A 26,795-nucleotide genomic window follows, 5' to 3' on the forward strand; every position below is an offset into this window, starting at 1 on the left:
AAGGCTACCAAGCTGTCCAGGTCACTAGGCTCCGGATAGGAGATCAACTCATCCTTGAGCTGCTCCGACAGACCCTGGTAAAAGGCCGCTTGCAGAGACTCCTCGTTCCACCCACTCTCCACAGCCAACGTCTTGAACTCAATCACGAAGTCGGCCACGCTGCGAGTTCCTTGGCGAAGCGAAAACAGGCGCCTAGCTGCGTCCCTCCCTCGGACGGAATGGTCGAAGAGCTTCCTCATCTCGGCCGTGAACCCCTGGTATGAAGCCATGCAGGGATCCTGTCGTTCCCAAACGGCTGAAGCCCACTCCAGCGCACGACCACGCAGCAACTCAATCACAAAGGCTATCCTAGCCTTGTCTGTGGCATAAGAGTAGGGCTGTAGATCGAACACTAGTCCACACTGCATAAGGAAGGAACGGCATCTTCCCAGCTCCCCCTCATATTTATCCGGCGTCGGAACCTTGGGCTCACGGATGGCCACAGCTTCAGAAGCGGCAGGCGAGGTGGATGAAACCGGTAGTGGATCCTCCACCGGCCACTTGCGTTGGTTCTGGACCTCCGTCAGACCGGTAGAAAGGTTCGAACTGACAACGCGATCTCCTGTAGTACCGTGCTATGATGGCCCAACATCTTCTCCTGCTGGGTAATAGCATGGCGAACAGAGTCCAGGTCCGCTGGGTTCATTACTGGCCGGATCGTTCTGTCACGGTTTACTAAGCCAGAACCCAGAAGCAGACCAGGACAAGGTAAGTGGTGTCAAAATGTGAGTGTTTATTTACTGAACCAAGGGGTGAAGGGAAATAATCCAGGGAACAGAGCGGCGGCGTGGAGGAGTTGTAGAGGGTCCAGGGGTTGATCCGATGATGGCTCGGCAGCCGCGACCATCAGGCAGAGGTTGGGTAGAGGTTCCGGGCGAGTGACTGTGGGGAGAACAAAAACGGAGGTAAGTACCAGGCAGGTCAACAGGGTGCAACAAAACAACAAAAACTAACTCTAGTACTGAGGCTGATACGCCGGCAAAACATACTGTTCATGGCTAACGATCCGGCAGGAACTGGATGTTGGGCCAGACCCTAAGAAGGGTGATGATTAGGCCCAGGTGTGCCGATTGCTGATGGGAAGCAGGTGCGGAAACAAGAGCGCTCCCCGGAGCGTTCCCGAATCCTCGGGAAACAGGAGCTACGACCAGAAACACTCGCCACCAGACAGGACCCGACTCAGACCGCCGGGATCGTTACACCATGATGTAATACTAGAGTGTAGAATAGAAATTCATTGAATACAATACAATAGAATAGTGAGAGTGTTCAGGCTTTACTTAGCCCTGGTGTGATTAATACATATTAAAACCTCTTAATTCAAGCTAGGCATCACAGATGGGATATTGCTTTTGATTAATTGGTCGACCTTAAAGACACGTCACCAAAGACGTTGAATCGCATTTGCGAGCGACACGTGCAGACAAAGCTCGTTAGGAAAACAAACACCCTGTAGCAGCCAGTCAGGCTTACTCAGCAGATTCGTTTTGGGGTTTCGGAAACAAGGACGCTTGTAAAACAAAATAATACGAGTACTGCTAGACACATACAGAGCCTTGATACGTTTCCGACTAATCAGCACAAGATGTGTTGGCTATTTCAGGCCATCTTTGGAGAGGAGGAGAGGACGGATGGAGGGAGGAACTCCTTGGAGGTGAGAGGGGGCCAGCTGGCTGTTCTCGCCCCAGTTTCCCCTCCCCTTCCCTGGGGTGGAGGGATCAGAGAGTTGGGAAGGCTGCCATCCTCCAGCTGGGTGTCAGGGGGAGGCAAAGAGGGACGCTGGGTGCAAAGGTCAGAGAGCAGAGGCATGGGGGGGGGGGGGTACATAGAGGGGGTGTATGGGAATAGGTTCAGTAGGTCCTAGGAAAGATGGCGGAGCATTTGACCCATTCATTTTAACCAGAATTCCTATGAACTGTCTGTTCTATTATCTATGCCCGCAGGCTGAGAAAAATATATCCTGACAGATAGAAGGAGAAGAGGAAGGAAGGAAGTGTGGGTTGGAAGGAATGAGTTGAGGTGAGGTGACTGGAAGATGGATGGATGATGGGAGAGGGAAAGGAGAGAGAGATCGTAACCCTGTCAGTCAAACCTGAATACATTTCCTACTCTGTCCATCACAGCCCAGATACAAGATGGAAAGAAGACGAAGAAAATATATACAGTGAGGGGAAAAAGTATTTGATCCCCTGCTGATTTTGTACGTTTGCCCACTGACAAAGATGATCAGTCTATAATTTTAATGGTAGGTTTATTTGAACAGTGAGAGACAGAATAACAACAAAAAAATCCAGAAAAACGCATGTCAAAAATGTTATGAATTTATTTGCATTTCAATGAGAAATAAGTATTTGACCCCTCTGAAAAACATGACTTAGTACTTGGTGGCAAAACCCAATCACAGAGGTCAGACGTTTCTTGTAGTTGGCCACCAGGTTTGCACACATTTCAGGAGGGATTTTGTCCCACTCCTCTTTGCAGATCTTCTCCAAGTCATTAAGGTTTCGAGGCTGATGTTTGGCAACGCAAACCTTCAGCTCCATCCACAGATTTTCTATGGGATTAAGGTCTGGAGACTGGCTAGGCCACTCCAGGATCTTAATGTGCTTCTTCTTGAGCCACTCCTTTGTTGCCTTGGCCGTGTGGTTTGGGTCATTGTCATGCTGGAATACCCATCCATGACCCATTTTCAATGCCCTGGCTGAGGGAAGGAGGTTCTCACCCAAGATTTGACGGTACATGGCCCCGTCCATCGTCCCTTTGATGCGGTGAAGTTGTCCTGTCCCCTTAGCAGAAAAACACCCCCAAAGCATAATTTTCCACCTCCATGTTTAACGGTGGGGATGGTGTTCTTGGGGTCATAGACAGCATTCCTCCTCCTCCAAACACGGCGAGTTGAGTTGATGCCAAAGAGCTCGATTTTGGTCTCATCTGACCACAACACTTTCACCCAGTTCTCCTCTGAATCATTCAGATGTTCATTGGCAAACTTCAGACGGGCGTGTATATGTGCTTTCTTGAGCAGGGGGACCTTGCGGGCGCTGCAGGATTTCAGTCCTTCACAGCGTAGTGTGTTACCAATTGTTTTCTTGGTGACTATGGTCCCAGCTGCCTTGAGATCATTGACAAGATCCTCCCGTGTAGTTCTGGGCTGATTCCTCACCATTCTCATGATCATTGCAACTCCACAAGGTGAGATCTTGCATGGAGCCCCAGGCCGAGGGAGATTGACAGTTATTTTGTGTTTCTTCCATTTGCGAATAATCGCACCAACTGTTGTCACCTTCTCACCAAGCTGCTTGGCGATGGTCTTGTAGCCCATTCCAGCCTTGTGTAGATCTACAATCTTGTCCCTGACATCCTTGGAGAGCTCTTTGGTCTTGGCCATGGTGGAGAGTTTGGAATCTGATTGATTGATTGCTTCTGTGGACAGGTGTCTTTTATAAAGGTAACAAGCTGAGATTAGGAGCACTCCATTTAAGAGTGTGCTCCTAATCTCAGCTTGTTACCTGTTGGTGTAGGACCTACTTAACCGGTCGAGAGTTTTTTGTCACCCTTTGTGAACATAACTTAGAGAAAATACATATCACATGTGACGTTCCACAAGGTTTGATTTTGGGTCCGGATCTGTTCAGTTTATATATGTTACCCCTTGGCAGCATTATCAGAAAGCACAGCATTGATGGAAAGCACACATTACATTACCGTCTTTAAGGTCTCTGCACTGGCTGCCTGTGAGTTTTCCAATACATTTTAAGATTATTCTATTGGTTTTCAAATCAATCCACAATTGTGCAACCCAATACATGTCAGAAATGCTTTTAAGTTATGTACCCAGTAGGTCCATCAGGTCCTCTGGCACTGGCCTTTTAACTATCCCAAAGCCTATTGTCATTCTTTTGTTTTTTATCCTCTTATGTTTGTTCTGTAGTAATTTTTTTTTTTTTTCATTGTTTTCTATTTGTTTTTTCATGTGAAGCACATTGTGTTGTATCCATGTCTTAATGTGCTGTATAAATAAAGCTTAGATTATAATCAGGCAGTGTGATTAAATTTGTCATTTTTCTTCAGCAATGTGCATTATATAAAGGTCACTACTAATGCATTTCTCCATTTACTAAACTCTAGGTAAATAATCACATTTCACTAACGCACATTGTTTAAAAAAAGTGTCCAAATAAATCACACTGTCAGATTATGAGTTTTACAGTATTTCTGCACAGATTTGAACTATTTTGCACCATGATATCTCCCTACAGCTCTTACAAAGAATAACGCTTCTGCTTTAATTGGGAAAAGAGCAAGGCAATACAGCTGAAGTAAATAGTTTTAATGACTTTATCATGTCACAATGAAGCGTCTATCACATCGGTGTGGCATTACTGACTAAGAAAAGTACAGGAAAAACAACTCGTCTCGTCTTTCAATGAAAGAATGGGATTTTTAAAATCATAAGATCTTTCCCTACTCTACAGTATGCAGTATACGAGTCCCTGTATCTCTTCTATCACACGCACACACACAAACACACACACACACACACACAAACACACACATCAGAGTCCCTGGTAACCATCTGCTCTTTAAAAGGAAAGACATTACTCATGTGTGTCTCTCGCTCTCACATTGGCTGATAATATCTATGATCCATTATATCCATTATTCATCACTCTGCATCATCCCCTCCCCATTGGAGCAGCTTTAGTGGTGTTTGGTGAAATCCAACAGCATTGCTTGGAGCTGAGGGGGTTGCACTTGCTTACTAACGAAGCCGGTAGGGCTTGCTGATCTGAACACATCCAGGTATGAAAGAAAATACGGGTCAACAAAATATAGGTAGCACAACGGTAAACATGAAATCGTGAAACACATGGATAGAAAGTCACACCTTGTGTTTGAGTCTCTTATTTTCTTGTTTTATAAACGAACTCAAGCTGTCGCAAGGCTGACTCTTGTTAGCCTGTAAAATATGTAAAAAATGCATCAAAAGGAAACCAAAGAATGTCATAAGGAGGAACAAATAATGTGTGGGAAAAAAGAGAGAGGTGTTCTTTCTCAGCAACACCAAAGTAACCTCTAGTCTATGGCCTACACCCACCCTCATACAGAGTGTTGTTATTGAAGAGCTCTAGTGTTCCGAGGTTTAGGGTTTCTCTGTGCTGCAGATAAACATGTGGTTTGGAGCCTCCTCGCTTAGCAGCTTCTAGGTCAGGGGTGCGTCCCAAATGGCACCCTATTCCCTATGTAGTGCACTATTTCTGATCAGAGCCCCGGTCAAAAGTAGTGCACTGAAAAGGGAATAGGGTGCCATTTGGAATGCTGACTAGAGTTTACTTAAGGACACATACAGTTGAAGTCGGAAGTTTACATACACCTTAGCCAAATACATTTAAACTCAGTTTTTCCACAATTCCTGACATTCAATTATAGTAAAAATTCCCTGTCTTAGGTCAGTTAGGATTACCACTTTATTTTAAGAATGTGAAATGTCAGAATAATAGTAGAGAGAATGATTTATTTCAGCTTTTATATATTTCATCACATTCCCAGTGGGTCAGAAGTTTACATACACTCAATTAGTATTTGGTAGTATTACCTTTAAATTGTTTAAATTGGGCCAAAAGTTTCGGGTAGCCTTCCACAAGCTTCCCACAATAAGTTGGGTGAATTTTGGCCCATTCCTCCTGACAGAGCTGTGTGTAACTGAGTCAGGTTTGCAGGCCTCCTACAAAGCACACGCCTTTTCAGTTCTGCCCACACATTTTCTATAGGATTGAGGTCAGGGCTTTGTGATGGCCACTCCAATACCTTGACTTTGTTGTCCTTAAGCCATTTGGAAGTATGCTTGGGGTCATTGTCCATTTGGAAGACCCATTTGCGACCAAGCTTTAATTTCCTGACTGATGTCTTGAGATGTTGCTTTAATATATCCACATCATTTTCCTTCCTCATGATGCCATCTATTTTGTGAAGTGCACCAGTCCCTCCTGCAGCAAAGCACCCCCACAGCATGATGCTGCCACCCCGTGCTTCATTGTTGGGATGGTGTTCTTCGGCTTGCAAGCTATCCCCTTTTTCCTCCAAACATAACGATGGTCATTATGGCCAAACAGTTCTATTTTTGTTTCATCAGACCAGAGGACATTTCTCCAAAAAGTACGATCTTTGTCCCCATGTGCAGTTGCAAACCGTAGCCTGGCTTTTTTATGGCAGTTTTGGAGCAGTGGCTTCTTCTTTGCTGAGCAGCCTTTCAGGTTATGTCGATATAGGACTCGTTTTACTGTGGATATAGATACTTTTGTACCTGTTTCCTCCAGCATCTTCACAAGGTCCTTTGCTGTTGTTCTGGGATTGATTTGCACTTTTCTCACCAAAGTACGTTCATCTCTAGGAGACAGAATGCGTCTCCTTCCTGAGCGGTATGACGGCTGTGTGGTCCCATGGTGTTTATACTTGCATACTATTGTTTGTACAGATGAACGTGGTACCTTCAGGCGTTTGGAAATTGCTCCCAAGGATGAACCAGACTTGTGGAGGTCTATAATTATTTTTCTGAGGTCTTGGCTGATTTCTTTTGATTTTCCCATGATGTCAAGCAAAGAGGCACTGAGTTTGAAGGTAGGCCTTGAAATACATCCACAGGTACACCTCCAATTGACTCAAATAATGTCAATTAGCCTATCAGAAGCTTCTAAGACCATGACATAATTTTCTGGAATTTTCCAAGCTGTTTAAAGGCACAGTCAACTTAGTGTATGTAAACTTCTGACCCACTGGAATTGTGATACAGTGAATTATAAGTGAAATAATCTATCTGTACACAATTGTTGGAAAAATTACTATAGTTTGTTAACAAGAAATTTGTGGAGTGGTTGAAAAACTAGTTTTAATGACTCCAACCTAAGTGTATGTAAACTTCCGACTTCAACTGTAGATGAGAATTGTCCCTACCTGAACTGTGAAATTGTCCCAAGGGAACTAAGGGAGTGAATGTTATTTATAATAAGGGTTACATGGAGAAAATTTGACCCCTCTGAAATTAAAATGGATGGTCCTCCCTTCAGCAAAATATATTTTACCTAAACCCTATCTGAACGCTTGAAAAAAATAAATATATTATTATTATTAAATTATTTAAAAAATCATGTGACCATCCACTATACCAAAAATAATAATGAAAAGAAAATGGATAGCAGAGAATGTTTGCCCTCACTTCTTGGCCAGACCAGAGCCTTAAATATGCAGTTTTAGGAACTGTTTTCATCCTGTTAACATTATATGGGAATGCAGGAATTTTGATAGAGCACAGGGCAGGTGGCCAGAAGGTTGTGAGTTCACAGACCACCGTGGACAAGAGTAGGGGTGGAAAGATATCCTTTATAGTAAATGCATTGCGTGAATCTATCATCGTATTTGCAGGTCCAATAAAAAATTGCCATTTATAAAAATGTTATTATATATTAGCAGAATCCTTTTTAATACAACACAAATTATCGAAATTACAGGCTAAGAATGGACAGCGAGATAGGCCTATGTGTTCATCTTATCATATTTCTCCATTGCCAAATCAGTGTGTCTTGTTTGCAACGAAACTGTCCCTGTTTGCAAATAATTTTATCTGAGAAGTCATTAGGAATCTGAGAATGGTACTTTCAAAAGTTAGGCCTATCTTCAAATGAAACTTTATTTTTCATATGCGCCGAATTCAACAGGTGTAGACCTTACTTTGAAATGCTTACTTGCAAGCCCTTAACCAACAATGCAGTTCAAGAAAGAAAGATCAAGTGTAATATATTATAAAAATAAAGCAAACTGGATGGAATATGGGGAAAAATGCACCAAATTATTTTTTAATCTTCAACATAGGAATGCTACCAAAAATAATTTATTGAAACTGGTTACAAATGATGGAGTCACCCATCATTCACCAAATTATATTTTGAAGGAGGAAACAAAGTACTTTAAGCATATGTTTTCGTTTCAGTCACCTCCATCTCCTCTAACTGAAGCAAATTGTAGAGATGTTTTTTCTATTGATAATATAAAAATTAACAGCCATAATGAAAGACTCATGTGAAGGTGAAATTACAGAGGAGGAACTTCTGGATGCAATTAAAGACTTTAAGTCCGGGAAAACTCCAGGGTTGGATGGCATACCAGTCGAGGTATACCAAACCTTTTTTGATATACTCAGAGGACATTTATTAGCATGCTTTAACCACTCCTATGTAAATGGTAGATTATCAGACACTCAAGAAGAAGGTCTGATTTCATTATTACTGAAACATGATACAAGTTGAAAATATAAAGATCCATTCCAAATTGGCGGCCCCTTACACTTCAGTGTTGTGATGCAAAAATTCTAGCAAAATGTATAGCGCATAGAATTAAAAAGGTATTGTCGGACATTATTCATTCTAATCAGAAAGGTTTTTTACATGGGCGATACATTGGAGATAATATAAGGCAAGTACTGGAAACAATAGAACACTATGAAAAATCTGGGAAACCAGGCCTACTATTCATAGCAGACTTCGAAAAGACATTTGATAAAGTCCGACTGGGGTTTATATATAAATGCCTGGAGCATTTCAATTTTGGACAATCTCTTATAAATTGGGTTAACATCATGTATAGTAACCCTAGGTGTAAAATAGTAAATAATGGCTATTTCTCAGAAAGTTTTAAACTGTCAAGAGGAGTTAGACAAGGTTGTCCACTATCGGCATATCTATTTATTATTGACATCGAGATGTTAGCTAATAAAATCAGATCCAACAATAATATCATGGAATTAGAAATCCAGGGCTTAAAAACAAAGGTGTAATTTTATGCTGATGATTCATGTTTTCTTTTAAATCCACAACTTGAATCCCTCCACAGCTTCATAGAGGATCTCACTCCAATAAATGTAAATAGAAAGTTAGCAAAAATAAATAAGCTCTTGCTACCATGGAAAGGTAAATACCTGTCAATTTGTGGAAAAATCACCCTGATTAACTCTTTAGTATTATCCCAGTCAACCTATTTGCTTATGGTCTTGCCTACGCCTAGCGAACAGTTTTTTAAATATTCAATTTTATTTGGAAAGGCAAGCTAGACAAAATTAAACGGGCCTATTTATATAATGAATATGAATTCGGAGGACAGAAATGATTAAATATTAAAGCATTAGACCTATCACTAAAAGCTTCAGTCATACAAATATTATACTTAAATCCGAACTGGTTCTCTAGTTAACTAGTAAGATTGTCTCATCCAATGTTCAAGAAGGGACTTTTCCCCTCACTTTCAGGTATTTGAAAAGGAAATAATCTCCCAAATATCACTATTTCTAAAACAAGCCATAGAAAGTTGGTTGCAATTTCAATTTAATCCTCCAGAAATGACAGAACAAATATTGCAACAAATATTGTGGTTAAACTAAAATATACTAATTGATTAAAAATATATATTTTTTGAGAAAAAAAAAAGGTATAATCTTCGTAAATGATATTATCGGTAGGAATGGTGGAGTTATGTCGCACATGCAGCTAACAAAAACATATGGAAATGTCTGCTCTACCCAAAATTACAACCAAATAATTGCAGCATTACCACAAAAATGGAAGAGGAAAGTGGAAGGAGGAAAAAGTAAGGAACTTGTCTGTCGGCCTTGAATTATAGAACATACTTGGTTTAAGAAAATTGTGATAAATAAAAAAGTTTACCAGTTTCATTTAAGGACCAAAAGATTGACAGCCGTCCCATATAGATTGCAAAATAGTTGGGAAGAGATTTCTGACGTACCGATTCCATGGCATAGTGTTTATGAACTGATACGCAAAATGACGCCGTATGCAAAACTTAGAATTTTTCTATTTAAATTATTATTTAAAATCCTTGCTACCAATAGAATGTTATTTGTATGGGGGATACAATCTTCCCAGCTCTGCAGATTTGGCTGTGAAGAGACAGAATCATTAGATCATTTGTTTTGGTACTGTCCATTTGTAGCTTGTTTCTGGACACAGGTCCAGGAATGGCTGAAGGATTGCAATATTTGCATGGAGCTGACCCTGCAGATAGCACTACTGGGTGATCTGAAAAGTCATAGTCAATCGATCAATAATATAATAATACTTTTAGCAAAAATGTTTATTTTCAATTCACAAACTGTAGAAACAATGAGAATAGAAAGGTTCAGAACTTTTGTAAAACATCACAGTACAGTTAAAAAAGATGTGGCAAATAGAAATCCAATATGAATGGTGTTAAGAGATAGATGGGAGGTGTTTCATGGAGCTGAAGGATGGGACTAATAACAACAACTAATAACAACAAGATAACTAGTGTAAGACATGCTGTGTCCATGCTGTGTCTGACTCCCGAGTGGCGCAGTGGTCTAAGGCGCTGCATCGCAGTGCTAGCTGTGCCACTAGAGATCCTGTTTTGAGTCCAGGCGCTGTCGCAGCCGGCCGTGACCGGGAGACCCATGGGCGGAGCACAATTGGTCCAGCGTCATCCAAGGTAGGGGAGGGTTTGGCTGGCAGGGATGTGGGTTCATTTCCCACGGGGGGCCAGTATGAAAAAACACAACAAAAAAACTGTAAGTTGCTTGGGATAAGAGCGTCTGCTAAATTACTAAAATGTAAAAAATATTCAATAATAAGTATTTAGGTTATATATTTTGAGCTTTTGTGAAAGAGCACAGTTAGAAAGAATACCAACACACATATAGAAGCATACCAAATGGACATCATGAAAATGATCAGAGGAAGTTCAGGAGTAAAAACAAACAAAATAGAATTATTGACTGTGTCCATAAAATGTATATAGTATGTATAAGCATGAAGTAGAGGCCTAAGCATTGTTGTTCAATAGTTTACTCCAATTAGGGAAGGGATGGTGGGGTTGGAAAGTAATAAAGGGAAATATATATATTTTTAAAGGATTTGTATGTATATACAGTGAGGGAAAAAAGTATTTGATCCCCTGCTGATTTTGTAAGTTTGCCCACTGACAAAGACATGATCAGTCTATAATTTTAAGGTTTATTTGAACAGTGTGATACAGAATAACAACAAAAAAATCCAGAAAAACGCATGTCAAAAATGTTATAAATTGATTTGCATTTTAATGAGGGAAATAAGTATTTGACCCCTCTGCAAAACATCACTTAGTAATTGGTGGCAAAACCCTTGTTGGCAATCACAGAGGTCAGACGTTTCTTGTAGTTGGCCACCAGGTTTGCACACATCTCAGGAGGGATTTTGTTCCACTCCTCTTTGCAGATCTTCTCCAAGTCATTAAGGTTTCGAGGCTGATGTTTGGCAACTTGAACCTTCAGCTCCCTCCACAGATTTTCAATGGGATTAAGGTCTGGAGACTGGCTAGGCCAGTCCAGGACCTTAATGTGCCTCTTCTTGAGCCACTCCTTTGTTGCCTTGGCCATGTGTTTTGGGTCATTGTCATGCTGGAATACCCATCCACGACCCATTTTCAATGCCCTGGCTGAGGGAAGGAGGTTCTCACCCAAGATTTGACGGTACATGGCCCCGTCCATCGTCCCTTTGATGCGGTGTTGTCCTGTCCCCTTAGCAGAAAAACACCCCCAAAGCATAATGTTTCCACCTCCATGTTTGACGGTGGGGATGGTGTTCTTGGGGTCATAGGCAGCAATCCTCCTCCTCCAAAAACGGCGAGTTGAGTTGATGCCAAAGAGCTCGATTTTGGTCTCATCTGACCACAACATTTTCACCCAGTTCTCCTCTGAATCATTCAGATGTTCATTGGCAAACTTCAGACGGCCCTGAATATGTGCTTTCTTGAGCAGGGGGACCTTGCGGGCGCTGCAGGATTTCAGTCCTTCATGGCGTAGTGTGTTACCAATTGTTTTCTTGGTGACTATTGTCCCAGTTGCCTTGAGATCATTGACAAGATCCTCCCGTCTAGTTCTGGGCTGATTCCTCACCGTTGTCATGATCATTGTAACTCCACGAGGTGAGATCTTGCATGGAGCCGCAGGCCGAGGGAGATTGACAGTTATTTTGTGTTTCTTCCATTTGCGAATAATCGCACCAACTGTTGTCAACTTCTCACCAAGCTGCTTGGCGATGGTCTTGTAGCCCATTCCATCCTTGTGTAGGTCTACAATATTTTCCCTGACATCCTTGCAGAGCTCTTTGGCCATGGTGGAGAGTTTGGAATCTGATTGATTGATTGCTTCTGTGGACAGGTGTCTTTTATACAGGTAACAAACTGAGATTAGGAGCACTCCTTTAAGAGTGTGCTCTAATCTCAGCTCGTCATCTGTATAAAAGACACCTGGGAGCCAGAAATCTTTCTGATTGAGAGGGGTCAAACACTTATTTCCCTAATTAAAATGCAAATCAATTTATAACATTTTTTACATGCGTTTTTCTGGATTTTTTGTTGTTGTTATTCTGTCTCTCACTGTTCAAATAAACCTACCATGAAAATTATAGACTGATCATGTCTTTGTCAGTGGGGGAAACGTACAAAATCAGCAGGGGATCAAATACTTTTTTCCCTCACTGTATATATGTATGTATATGTGTATGTGTATGTATGTTGTACATGTAGGTAGGGGTAAAGTGACAATACATAGTGTGATGTCACGAGAGGCTGTGTCCTGGAGGGACGTTACATCCCCCTGAGATGGCTTCAAACCCAGACAGCTATGGCTCCATCTGCTGGTATGGTCGGGAACTCCAACCCTCTATGGCCAATCTTCCCACGCAGCTGAAACCAATCAGGAGCTGATGAGCGGAAGGTTTGTTGAAGGGAAGAGACACGGTCTCCAAGCTGGGCTCTCTGGCCATCTGTGATGTCACGAGAGGCTACACAGCTTTCAGCGGGATTGCTCAAGTAGTGCAAGGAGACCAGGTTCAACCAAAACAAGGATTTTATTAAAGGTCTTGGGAAACTAACGAAAGTATAACACAATTCTGTTCTCTGGTGGCTCTTAAGGGTTAACAGTTCAGGGATGTCTCTTCCACATCCAAAATCATAACTCTCCCTCGCTCAAATAACTTTTCCCCCGCCTTACTGTATTCCACGTTGCAGCTAGTGGCCAACCCAGCAAAAACGTCCTTCCAAAATCCCACACGTATTTCCACAGGCGCATATATCCAAAGGTGAGTATTTCCCAAAGGTAAGTATCTCCAAATCCTTATATTCCTCATGGAAGTGGACGTGCAGCACTCTTGTCCTCCAGAGAGCCCAGCTTGGAGACCGTGTCTCTTCCCTTCAACAAACCTTCCGCTCATCAGCTCCTGATTGGTTTCAGCTGCGTGGGAAGATTGGCCATAGAGGGTTGGAGTTCCCGACCATACCAGCAGATGGAGCCATAGCTGTCTGGGTTTGCAGCCATCTCAGGGGATGTAACGTCCCTCCAGGACACAGCCTCTCGTGACATCACACATCCCCCCTCCTCGGGACCGACGTCCTCGTCGGGGTAAAGGCAGCGAAGAAGGCATCACGCCGGGAGAGGGCGTCCGCATTGCCGTGGTGCTTGCCAGACTGCTCTCTCTTCAACTCCTCCAACTCTAGGACCAGGGACTCAGCCTCCTGTTGTCTCTCCTTGAGTTTCTTACTGAACGCATCAGCCTGGGTTTTAGCAGAGTTTAGCTTCTGTTGAGCAGCTTTCAGTTCCTTCTCTCTCTCTGCCTCCGCATTCTTCATCTTGTTCTCCAACACCTTGTACTTCTCCTCTGCCTTCTTCTGGACCTCCTTACTACTGCGCAGGGTCTCCTCACACTCCTCGATGGTCCTGCGCAGCCTCTCCAGCTCCTCCTGTTGCTTAGGGAAGGAGCTCTGTTGGAGTTTAGCCTGGAGGATATCTAACTCTTCTGTCTTCATGTCTAACTGTTGCTTTAACAAACGATACCTCCCAGCGGTCCCCTTCAGACCAGACAGTTCTTTGTCCAGATTCTGTAGCTCCGTCTCTGTGTCGGTCTGGGCACCTGCCATCCCTATCAGAGCCCGGGCGGGAGTGAGTAACTCGGAGGATTGCACCGGAGCCTTCCCAGGATGAGTCTTGCCTCTCCGTTTCCGAGGTACTCGGGTTATCCTCTCCTGAGACTCTCTCCAGAGTGGGTAAAGGCTGGGCAGTCTCGTCCAATTAGGACAGGGACGGGGAGGGAATCAACCACCCCGCCGTCGTGTGTATGGTTCCCGTGTGCTGGTCATTGTAAGTTCAGTAATGGGGTATTCTCTGGTGTCCCCATGGACACAGGAAACTGGGAGGACTTTCCCGGGGTCAGACACGTTGGGCCCACCAAATCCTTACGCACCAGGGTGGCCCGGCTACCAGAATCCAGTAAGGCCTCCACATCATGGTGATTCACAGTTACCGGGCAGGTGGGGGGTCGATCTGGGCCGCCATCTACGACTCCCAAGAGCGAGGCAAAACGGTGTGTGGGGGCTGCGCTGGAGGACTCCGCAGTGGGCATAGGTTCATCGGCTGGTTTCCCACACTGCCAGGAGATATGTCCCATCTCCCCACACCGGTAACACTGTCGTGTTTCCCCCTCCTGGTGTACTCTTCTTGGACCCGCCTGGTTTCTGGCTCCCCCTGGAGCCGGGATAAGTCCTGACGTGGCTGGGTTCGAGACCTTGGGGTCCTTTGGACGGGTTCTTCCCATTTGTGGTGGGGCCGCACTCCTGGGGTCTTTTTCGGAAGCATTCAGCATCTCCGCTGTGGCCTGGTACTTTTCCACAGCTTCCACGGTCAGATCAGCCGTGGTCAAGGCCTGTTGACTGATGAACCGTTTTGCCTCATAAGGCAGGGGCGCGTAGGTAACGATCCACCACAACGGCCTCCACCACCGCCGCTGCTGTATTCCTCTGCGGATCCAGCCATTTCCTTGCGATTCGGACAAGTTCATGCATCTGCGCCCGAGGAGGTTGGTCTGGTTGGAAGGTCCAGCTGTGAAAGCGCTGGGCCATACCAAACTTTGTGAGTCCATATCTGCTGAGGATCTCAGACTTCAGGGCATCATAGTCAGTAACCTGGTCAGGGCCCAGGTCCCGGACAGCATTCAGCGATTCCCCGGTTAGAAAGGGGGCTAACAGACCAACCCACTGTTGCTTGGGCCAGGCTTCCCTAGTGGCCGTGGCCTCAAATGCATGCAGGTATGCCTCAATGTCATCGGTAGCTCCCATCTTAGATATAAAGTCACTTGCCTTTATTGGGCGGGTATTTTGGACCACCCTCTGTCTCTGCAACTGCAATTTCCTCTGCCTTCAGAAGGTTGGCTTTCTTTTGCTCCTCCAAGAGAGCCACGTTTGCTTGCATCTGGGCTTGCTGGCCAGCAACAAGGGCTTTCAATATGTCCTCCATTTCAGTCGGCGGGGAGCCTACGGCCAACTTGGAAAACTGGGTGATCAAACCTTCGGTATCCTCCTCTGACATGCACTATTAACGCTTGAGCGTGCCCGTATTCTCCACCATCTGTGATGTCACGAGAGGCTACACAGCTTTCAGCGGGATTGCTCAAGTAGTGCAAGGAGACCAGGTTCAACCAAAACAAGGATTTTATTAAAGGTCTTGGGAAACTAACGAAAGTATAACACAATTCTGTTCTCTGGTGGCTCTTAAGGGTTAACAGTTCAGGGATGTCTCTTCCACATCCAAAATCATAACTCTCCCTCGCTCAAATAACTTTTCCCCCGCCTTACTGTATTCCACGTTGCAGCTAGTGGCCAACCCAGCAAAACGTCCTTCCAAAATCCCACACGTATTTCCACAGGCGCATATATCCAAAGGTGAGTATTTCCCAAAGGTAAGTATCTCCAAATCCTTATATTCCTCATGGAAGTGGACGTGCAGCACTCTTGTCCTCCAGAGAGCCCAGCTTGGAGACCGTGTCTCTTCCCTTCAACAAACCTTCCGCTCATCAGCTCCTGATTGGTTTCAGCTGCGTGGGAAGATTGGCCATAGAGGGTTGGAGTTCCCGACCATACCAGCAGATGGAGCCATAGCTGTCTGGGTTTGCAGCCATCTCAGGGGGATGTAACGTCCCTCCAGGACACAGCCTCTCGTGACATCACAATAGATAATAGACAGCAAGTAGCAGTATATAGGTCCTGGATGGCAGGAAGCTTGGCCACAGTGATGTACTGGGCCGTACGCACTACCCTCTTTAGCGCCTTGCGGTCGGAGGCCGAGCAGTTGCCATACCAGGCGGTGATGCAACCAGTCAGGATGCTCTTGATTGTGCAGCTGTATAACGTTTTGAGGATCTGAGGACCCATGCCAAATCTTTTCAGTCTCCTGAGGGGGAATAGGCTTTGTCGTGCCCTCTTCACGACTGTCTTGGTGTGTTTGGACCATGATAGTTTATTGGTGATGTGGACACCAAGGAACTTGAAGCTCTCAACCTGTTCCACTACAGCCCCGTTGATGAGAATGGGGGCGTGCTCAGTCCTCTTTTTTCCCCTGTAGTCCACAATCATCTCCTTTGTCTTGATCACGTTGAGGGAGAGATTGTTATCCTGGCACCTCACAGCCAGGTCTCTGACCTCCTCACTATATTCCCGGAGGGATTGCTTTCCCTTTCTCTCTACCTCCAACTAAACAGACATGGAGAATGTAATAATGCAAACCTCCACTGGATTATTTTGAGCAATCAGACAGACAGCACAGACCAGCGTCGTATTCACCACGCGGGCCAAAACGGGAAGGGGCCTACCTGAATTCCTCCAAAAAGAAACGCTTGTTTTCCATTACAAAATGTTTAGCTAAGATGTGCATTCATGAATATGACCCTGGTTGGACAGACATCAAATAGCAGCACTTCATCAAACAACTCCCTCTGCAGCGAAAGAGGCTACGCTAACAACACAGTGAGTGCAAATTTGACACAAACAATCTCATCATCACAGAAACAGAACATGCATGCTCCTAGTAACTCTGATACTTATAGCACAATATCTGATACTTAACCACTGAGGCATACTAAAAACTTGAACACTTCCTTGATTTATTTGGCCATACACAGACAGGTAGAAGGATGTATAGTTGTAATAGTTTGAACTGGGTTTTATGGTCTTGGCCTTCACTATACTGTGTGCCAGTAAGATATAACGGAACAGTATAGAACTAGAAAGTGTCATTTTAGTGAAGAGAAATTGTGCGCTTGCTTCAAATCAAAGCAAATCAAACATTATTTAAATTGCATTTAACATCACAACACATACACTTCCGGTCAAAAGTTTTAGAACACCTACTCATTCAAGGGTTTTTCTTAATTTTTTACTAATTTCTACATTGTAGAATAATAGTGAAGACATCAAAACTATGAAATAACACATGGAATCATAAAACCAAAAAAGTGTTCAGAATATATTATATCTTCAAATAGCCACCCTTTGCCTTGATGACAGCTTTGCACACTCTTGGCATTCTCTCAACCAGCTTCATGAGGTAGTCACCTGGAATGCATTTCAATTAACAGGTGTGCCTTCTTAAAAGTTAATTTGTGGAGTTTCTTTCCTTCTTAATGCATTTGAGCCAATCAGTTGTGTTGTGACAAGGTAGGGGGGTATACATCCTGGCGCCGACGAAGATGACCTCACGACTAGCTCTTAGGAAACTTTGCGGTATTTTTATTTTTTTTGTATTCTTTTTTACAATATTAGCTCAGAAAGTGTTTAGTATCATTACATACAGCCGGGAAAAACTATTGGATATCAGAGCGGCGGTAACCAGCGGCGGTATCCAGCATTACGACCAGGAATACGACTTTCCCGAAGCAGGTCCTTTGTTTGCTCTCCCAGGGCAACTGAACTGATTCCAGTGGCTGACCCAAAACATCAGCGGCAGAGGAGAGGCACTCGGAGCGGCCTGCTGGTTCAACTTAGGAGGCGCACACACCACCCACCGCTTCCAAGTATACTGCTTGCTAATGTTCAGTCTCTGGTTAACAAGGTCGACATGCTCCGGGCAAGGATTTATTTCCAGAGAGACATCAAGGCCTGTAACATACTTTGTTTCACGGAAACATGGCTCTCTTGAGATATTCTGTCGAAATCGGTCCAGCCAGATGGGTTCTCAGTTCATCGCACAGACAGGAATAAATATCTCTCCGGGAAGCAGAAGGGCGGAGGTGTGTGTTTCATGATTAGCGACTCATGGTGTAATTGTAGTAACATACAGGAACTCAAGTCCTTTGGTTTACCCGACCTAGAATACCTCACAATCAAATGCCGACCGTATTATCTCCCAAGAGAATTTTCTTTGGTTATAGTCACAGCCGTGTATATCCCCCCTCAAGCCGATACCACGACTGCCCTCAAATAACTTCACTGGACTTTATGCAAACTGGAAGCCACATATCCTGAGGCTGCATTTATTGTAGCTGGGGATTTTAACAAAGCAAATTTGAGGACTAGGCTGCCGAAGTTCTATCAACATATCGACTGTTGTACTTGCGCTGCTAAAATCCTCTACCATTGCTATTCGAACTTCCGGAATGGTTATAAGGCCCTCCCCCTCCCTCCTTTCGGCAAATCTGACCACGACTCCATTTTGCTCCTCAATTCCTATAGGCAGAAACTCAAACAGGAAGTACCCGTGCAAAGGACTATTCAACGCTGGTCTGACCAATCAGAATCCACGCTTCAAGATTGTTTTGATCACGCAGACTGGGATATGTTCCGGGTAGCTTGCGAAAAATAATTTAGACAAATACACTGAAACGGTGACTGAGTTTATCAGGAAGTGTATAGGTGATGTTGTGCCCACTGTGACTATTAAAACCTACCCTAACCAGAAACCGTGGATAGATGGCAGCATTCGCACAAAACTGAAAGCGCGAACCACCGCATTTAACCATGGCAAGGTGACTGGGAATATGGCAGAATACACATTTTTTTTACTACTCATTCCGCAAGGCAATTAAACTGGCAAAACATCAGTATAGAGACAAAGTGGAGTCGCAATTCAACGGCTCAGACACGAGACGTATGTGTCAGGGTCTACAGACAATCACGGACTACAAAAGGAAAACCAGTCACGTCACCGACACTGACGTCTCGCTTCCAGACGAGCTAAACACCTTCTTCGCACGCTTTGAGGATAACACAGTGCCACCAACGAGGCCCACTACCAAGGACTGTGGCCTCTCCTTCTCCGTGGCAGACGTGAGTAAGACATTTAAGCATGTTAACCCCCGCAAGGCTGCCGGCCAAGACGGCATCCCTAGCCATGTCCTCAGAGCATGCGCAGACCAGCTGGCTGGTGTGTTTACAGACATATAGCTCAGCATTCAACACCATAGTACCCTCCAAGCTCATCATTAAGCTCGAGGCCCTGGGTCTGAACCCCGCCCTGTGCAACTGGGTGCTGGACTTCCTGACGGGCCGCCCCTAGATGGTGAAGGTAGGAAGCAACATCTCCAATTCGCTGATCCTCAAAACTGGGGCCCCGCAAGGGTGTGTTCTCAGCCCCCTCCTGTACTCCCTGTTCACCCATGACTGCGTGGTCAAGCACGCCTCCAACTCAATCATCAAGTTTGCAGACAACACAACAGTAGTAGGCTTGATTACCAACAATGACGAGACCGCCTACAGGGAGGAGGTGAGGGCTCTGGGATTGTGGTGCCAGGAAAATAACCTCTCACTCAACGTCAACAAAACAAAGGAGATGATCGTGGAATTCAGGAAACAGCAGAAGGTGCACCCCCCTATCCACATCGATGGGACCGCAGTGGAGAAGGTGGAAAGCTTCAAGTTCCTTGGCGTACACATCACTGACAAACTGACATTTTCCACCAACGCAGACAGTGTGGTGAAGAAGGCGCAACAGAGCCTCTTCAACCTCAGGAGGCTGAATAAACTTTTACAGATGCACAATTGAGAGCATCCTGTCGGGCTGTATCACCGCCTGGTACGCAGGGCTCTCCAGAGGGTGGTGCAGTCCGCCGAACTAATTACCAGGGCCAAAATACCCACCCTCCAAGACACCTAAAACACCCGATGTCACAGGGAGGCCAAAAAGATCATCAAGGACATCAACCACCCGAGCCACTGCCTGTTCACCCCGCTATCATCCAGAAGGCGAGGTCAGTACAGGTGCATCAAAGCTGGGACCAAGAGAATGAAAAACAAATTCTATCTCAAGGCCATCAGACTGTTAAATAGCCATCACTAGCACATTAGAGGCTGCTGCTGCATATTGAAATCACTGGCCACTTTAAGAAATGGAACACTAGTCACTTTAATAATGTTTACATATCTTGCATTACTCATCTCAAATGTATATACTGTATTCTATTCTATAATATTCTACTGTATCTTAGTCCATGCCGCTCTGTCATTGCTTGACCATATATGTATATATTCTTAAATTCCATTCCTTACTAGATTTGTGTGTATTGGGTATATGTTGTGAAATTGTTAGATATTACTTGTTAGATATTACTGCACTGTCGGAGTTAGAAGCACAAGCATTTCGCTACACCCGCAATAACATCTGCTAAACACGTGTATGTGACAAATAACATTTGATTTGATTTGATTTGATTACAGAAGACAGCCCTATTTGGGAGAAGACCAAGTCCATATTATGGCAAGAACAGCTCAAATAAGCAAAGAGAAACGACAGTCCATCATTACTTTAAAACATCAAGGTCAGTCAATATGGAAAATATCAAGAACTTTGAAAGTTTCTTCAAGTGCCGTCGCAAAAACCATCAAGCGCTATGATGAAACTGGCTCTCATGAGGACCGCCACAGGAATGGAAGACCCAGAGTTACCTCTGCTGCAGAGGATAAGTTAATTAGAGTTACCAGCCTCAAAAATTGCAGCCCAAATAAATGCTTCACAGAGTTCAAGTCACAGACACATCTTAACATCAACTGTTCAGAGGAGACTGTGTGAATCAGGCCTTCATGGTCAAATTGCTGCAAAGAAACCACTACTAAAGGACACTGATAATAAGAAGAGACTTGCTTGGGCCAAGAAATATGAGCAATGGACATTAGACTGGTGGAAATGTGTTCTTTGGTCTGGAGTCCAAATTGGAGATTTTTGGTTCCAACCACCGTGTGGTGTGGGTGAACGGATGATCTCTGCATGTTTATTTCCCATTATAAAGCATGGAGGAGGAGGTGTTATGGTGTGGGGGTGCTTTGCTGGTGACACTGCCTGTGGTTTATTTAGAATTCAAGGCGCACTTAACCAGCATGGCTACCAGAGCATTCTGCAGCGAAACGCCATCCCATCTGGTTTGGGCTTAGTGGGACTATCATTTGTTTTTCAACAGGACAATGACCCAACACACCTCCAGGCTGTGTAAGGGCTATTTTACCAAGAAGGAGAGTGATGGAGTGCTGCATCAGATGACCTGGCCTCCACAATCCCCCGACCTCAACCATAATTAGATGGTTTGGGATGAGTCGGACCACAGAGTGAAGGAAAAGCAGCCAACAAGTGCTCAGCATATGTGGGAACTCCTTCGAGACTGTTGGAAAAGCATTCCAGGTGAAGCTGGTTGAGAGAATACCAAGTGTGTGCAAAGCTGTCATCAAGGCGAAGGGTGGCTATTTGAAGAATTTCAAATATAAAATATATTTTGATTTGCTTACCACTTTTTTGGTCACTACATGATTCCATATGTGTTAGTTCACAGTTTTGATGTCTTCACTATTATTCTATTATGTAGAAAATAGTAAAAATAAAGAAAAACCCTTGAATGAGTAGGTGTTCTAAAACTTTTGACCGGCAGTGTACATTAAAACAATAATCACCCCCAAAAATGTTATGGTAGTGGAAGAAGTTTATACGTTTAAATAAACTAACTAAGGTTTCTGGCAATAAGACATAATCTAACATCCAATGAGTGGTATTATATTTATACTGAGACTTGTCCGTGTGTCTGTTTGTTGACATGCTGCTGTTTAGTACTACTGATGAGCTGCTCCAGTCTTTGATAATGTCATGTGGAATTTAACATGGCATTGTCATTGTGATAATCATCACCACCACATTCACCTCGTTAACGACGCTACAGCAATATCACCAGTCAAAACAACAACACCACAACAAACACATGGCTGCTAAGCCTTTCCAACTCCCAAATTCGTCACACAATCAATATGTCGATATCAATAAAACGTCACAATAGGGTGCAGAGCGTTCGATTTGCCTGTTGGGGGGCAAGGAGAACCCCAGCTCCACTAAAACGACTGACAACTGCGTGGTGTTTTCAAGGGATTGTTAAATAAATGTTAACTATTTGGTTGTAATAGTTATAACATTAGTTTAACAATCCCTTGAAGACCATAGTGAGAACTACACATGTATTTTCAAGGGATTGTTAAATAAATGTTATAATGACTTGGTTTTAATATCATCCCCTATTGAGCATAGTCAGAACTACAAATGTCAAATTATTCCATGCAAAACAATTGCGCACATTTCACTCTATCATCAGAGTTATACAGCAAGTAACTGCATGCTTTTCATGATCAGTAAACATCAATTTATCATGTATTTTCAGATACGTAGGGCAGCCTCACGATATCTCTCAATATTGGCCACCAATAATTGGATATTTGAATGATATAAAATAGAAGTGAACTATACCTTACAAGTATGAGTGGTTTTGGTTAATTTCCCATCCTTTGTGGGCCTTTGTGGGCTCTGCCTTTCAAGCAGCAGAAGAGCGCATTTGCTGATAATGTTTACTTTACAAACTACTGGTAGAAACTTTATACAGTTGACTAAACATAGTGGTAAGTAGACCAAATGTATTTTTTTCTCCATCTAACGTAGGCCTACCTAGCGAAGTTAGCTAACATTGTCCCCTTTTCAACATTGTTTTAAGTGTTTAATCATGGTTGCTGCTGACAGACATGATAGGCTACATTGATTGATGGACCACATCAAATTGGCTAGCTAACGTTAGCTAATAACAGATCATGTCAATATAGCTAGTTAACAATTTAACGTTCAGGGAATAAACTAGATGGTTACATCAAAATATTGTTTGATTTGCTTGACTGACAACTTTACAAAAGCCTAATCTCTGATGAAGCAAGCTAAATGACACATGTTTGCTTAGCTAGCTAGCTACATGCCAAATGGATATGGCTACCCTCACGTATCTGAAAATACATGATAAATTGATGTTTACTGATCATGAAAAGCATGCAGTTACTTGCTGTATAACTCTGATGATAGCTAAATGTGGAATAATCGGAAATGTGTAGTTCTGACTATCCTCTTCAAGAGGTGATGATACTAAAACCAAATAGTTATAACATTTGTTTAACAATCCCTTGAAAAATACAGCATGTAGTTTTCAATGGTTTTGGCGGAGCTGTGGGTCTCCTTGCCCCCCAGCAGTCAAATCGAATGTTCTGCACTGTATTGTGACGTTTTATTGATAACGACCTATAGAAAACCTGGATTACAAAGTTAATTCAAATTGTTTTAATGTTAGCTCGTTCCAACGCTTTGTAGTACGCCTGAACATCATTGGGTTTACCTGAGGACACATTTTATACACACTCACACACACACGCACGCACACACGCACGCACACACACGCACACACACACACACACATTATCTGGTCGTTTGATCGGTTGCAGTGATCCAAGGCTCAAAGGAGAATGTCTCTGTCATCTCTAAGAGATTCTGACTAACAGATGTATTGCCGTGCTGGGAGATTTTTCCAAGCATTTCAGCAAAGTGTTAGAGAAATATTTTCCAGGAAGACATTTACCTGTGGGTACAATCACTTACCTCAGTGAACGAATGTGCTAGACAGCGAGAGTGTGTTTGAGTGTTACAGAGTGAAAGGCTGATTTATGCTTAAGTTCATACAGAATGGCTCTAGTGTAGTGTAGTGTAGCCAAGCTATGCCGGACTCCTGCAGTCATTAGCGAAAATATATTTCCATCTATCATGATGAATGCTCACTCTATTCCTCCCCTCCTTTACTAAAGACACCATACTTTCCTCCTCCTGGTCATATCTCAGAAGTCAGTTCAGCGTCTAGTTTTGATTTACATTTAGTACATAAAGTGAATTTAAAGTGAAATCAACCAAAAAATTCACCATGTCATTAGATTTAGGTTAACAGTTGGGTGAAAAAAAGACGATATTCGTATACGTTGACAACTTTATGCAAATCTAATCAGTTGATTCAACGTCATCACACTGATTTTTTGGGTTGAAACTATGTGGAAACAACATTGATTCAATCAGTTTTTGCCGAGTGTGTATTGTTAGTCAGACCAGCGCTGGGCCGGAAGGAATGAAGGTGTCAGCAGCCTCTTATTAAAATACTTTAGCCTTCCTCTTGAAGAGAGGGAGGTATATTGGAAGGGGGTGTGGGGTGAAGGGGGAGGGAGGCTGTATGGTGGTGGGGGCGACATGACAGAGGAAATGACGGGGTGTTTGTGTTAAAAACCACCGCTGTCCCAGACACTCAACGCAACAACAAATGAGCCCAGGGAGGAGGAAAAAAACAGGGAGGGAGTGTGTGTGTGTGTGTGTGTGTATGTGCATGCATGTGTTTGTATATGTGTGTGTGGGTGCATTTGTGTGTGTGTGCATGCATGCATGTGTGTGATCAAAGTGTCGTCTGTTATCACACGAAGCGACGCTGGGGCTGTAGACCTGAGATGATTAGAAGGCATTGGGAGACTTAACGATCTGTCTGGACCAGATGCGCCGCCGCCATCGTTATGACTAAACGCCTGAGCGCTAGGCTGCAGCGCTGAGCTGGGCTAGTAGGCACAATAACAAGGGACCCAGGCCTTTCATTTAGTTTCATGGGGACACAGTGACACAGACCAAGAGTCAGCAATTAATCTCCATCGTTTGTGACTGTGACTGTCGAGAAGGTCAATGAGGTCTAAATTCATATGTTGTTCTGGTCTTCATCCCAAATGGCACCTAATTCCCTATATAGTGTACTAGTTTTAGCCAGGCCCCATAGGGCTCTAGTCAAAAGTAGTGCACTTTGTAGATATATAGGGTGCCATTTCTGACGTTGCCTGGTCTCTCTCTGAGGTGCACCCTCAGTCCGCACAAAGAAGTTTATGATGAATATCTACCCGGGGGATGTGCTGGGCGTTAATTAGATATTAAGTATTCATCTGCCAAAACCCTAGTCCTGATTTTCATCATCACAATGTAATCACTCTGTTCTAGGGAGGTCTATTTTCTCTCCTTGGGAATATGTTTAGGAATAGTTTTAGATTGAAGGGGATTAAGGAACAAAGACAGTTTAGCCTGTGTTCATATTCTAATAGAAACCTCACAGAGAAATTCTGACATTCTTCCTTTCTGTCTCAGAGGGTTATCTGAGGTGTTCACTCTGTGCGCCCAAGTGTTTCCCCTAAATAGCTTTTCCTTGGCGGAACACCAGGCCCCATGAAGTAACATTCAGTGCTACAAACACCAAACGTTCAATTCAAACGTTTGTTTGTTGGTGTTCATGTTTGTCTTGTGTGGGAAAAATCTATAAAAACACAAAACAATTTAACCACTTTTTTGGCAGGGGGCAACAGAGGTATGTAGGGGGCCCTCCTTGCCTCTTTGCCTGAGTAATGGTCGGATAAACACTGTTGATGTACTGTACCTCTATCTGGGAGCTGTTGTCAGTGTCCTGGCTGTCCTCTGCTGAGAGCAGGTCTGGGAAGCCCCCATCAGGTTGGTCTTGACCCTGGTCCTGACCCTGCTCTTGGTCCTGCTGATCCTGGTCCTGGCTGGCCCTGTTGCTGTCCATGTTACGTGGCTGTTCTGGGGACAGCCACCTCCTCCACCGGTGACTGTACAGCTTCACGTCCACCGCCACGTCCTCCTTAGCCAGAGGCTGCCCTTGCACGTAGGAGTAGGAGACCCCTGGGGCGCACAGAGAGAGAGGAAGAGGAGAGATGAGTACAAGCGATACAGTAGGAGGAACAGGCTTGTTGCAGTGACATGGGTGTATACACTGCTCAAAAAAATAAAGGGAACACTTAAACAACACAATGTAACTCCAAGTCAATCACACTTCTGTGAAATCAAACTGTCCACTTAGGAAGCAACACTGATTGACAATACATTTCACATGCTGTTGTGCAAATGGAATAGACAACAGGTGGAAATTATAGACAATTAGCAAGACACCCCCAATAAAGAAGTGGTTCTGCAGGTGGTGACCACAGACCACTTCTCAGTTCATATGCTTCCTGGCAGATGTTTTGGTCACTTTTGAATGCTGGCAGTGCTTTCACTCTAGTTGTAGCATGAGACGGAGTCTACAACCCACACAAGTGGCTCAGGTAGTGCAGCTCATCCAGGATGGCACATCAATGCGAGCTGTGGCAAGAAGGTTTGCTGTGTCTGTCAGCGTAGTGTCCAGAGCATGGAGGCGCTACCAGGAGACAGGCCAGTACATCTTGAGACGTGGAGGAGGCCGTAGGAGGGCAACAACCCAGCAGCAGGACCGCTACCGCCTTTGTGCAAGGAGGAGCAGGAGGAGCACTGCCAGAGCCCTGCAAAATGACCTCCAGCAGGCCACAAATGTGCATGTGTCTGCTCAAACGGTCAGAAACAGACTCCTTGAGGGTGGTATGAGGGCCCGACGTCCACAGGTGGGGGTTGTGCTTACAGCCCAACACCGTGCAGGACATTTGGCATTTGCCAGAGAACACCAAGATTGGCAAATTCGCCACTGGCGCCCTGTGCTCTTCACAGATGAAAGCAGATTCACACTGAGCACATGTGACAGAAGTGACAGAGTCTGGAG

The 26,795-nt window shown here is 44.0% G+C and overlaps 1 protein-coding gene across 2 annotated transcripts in view; it reads right to left on the reverse strand.

Annotated features, from left to right (window-relative positions):
* The window catches only part of LOC121550008 (plexin domain-containing protein 2), a 172,478-nt gene that overhangs the window by 96,179 nt on the left and 49,504 nt on the right, over nt 1-26,795 (reverse strand). For both annotated transcript variants that reach the window (XM_041862061.2, XM_041862062.2), the window contains exon 2: nt 25,644-25,906. In XM_041862061.2, coding sequence (XP_041717995.1) covers nt 25,644-25,906 — 263 coding nt within the window. The remainder of the gene's footprint in view (nt 1-25,643; nt 25,907-26,795) is intronic.

The sequence above is a fragment of the Coregonus clupeaformis genome, chromosome 34 (assembly GCF_020615455.1).
Source record: "Coregonus clupeaformis isolate EN_2021a chromosome 34, ASM2061545v1, whole genome shotgun sequence".
Lineage (NCBI taxonomy): Eukaryota > Metazoa > Chordata > Actinopteri > Salmoniformes > Salmonidae > Coregonus > Coregonus clupeaformis.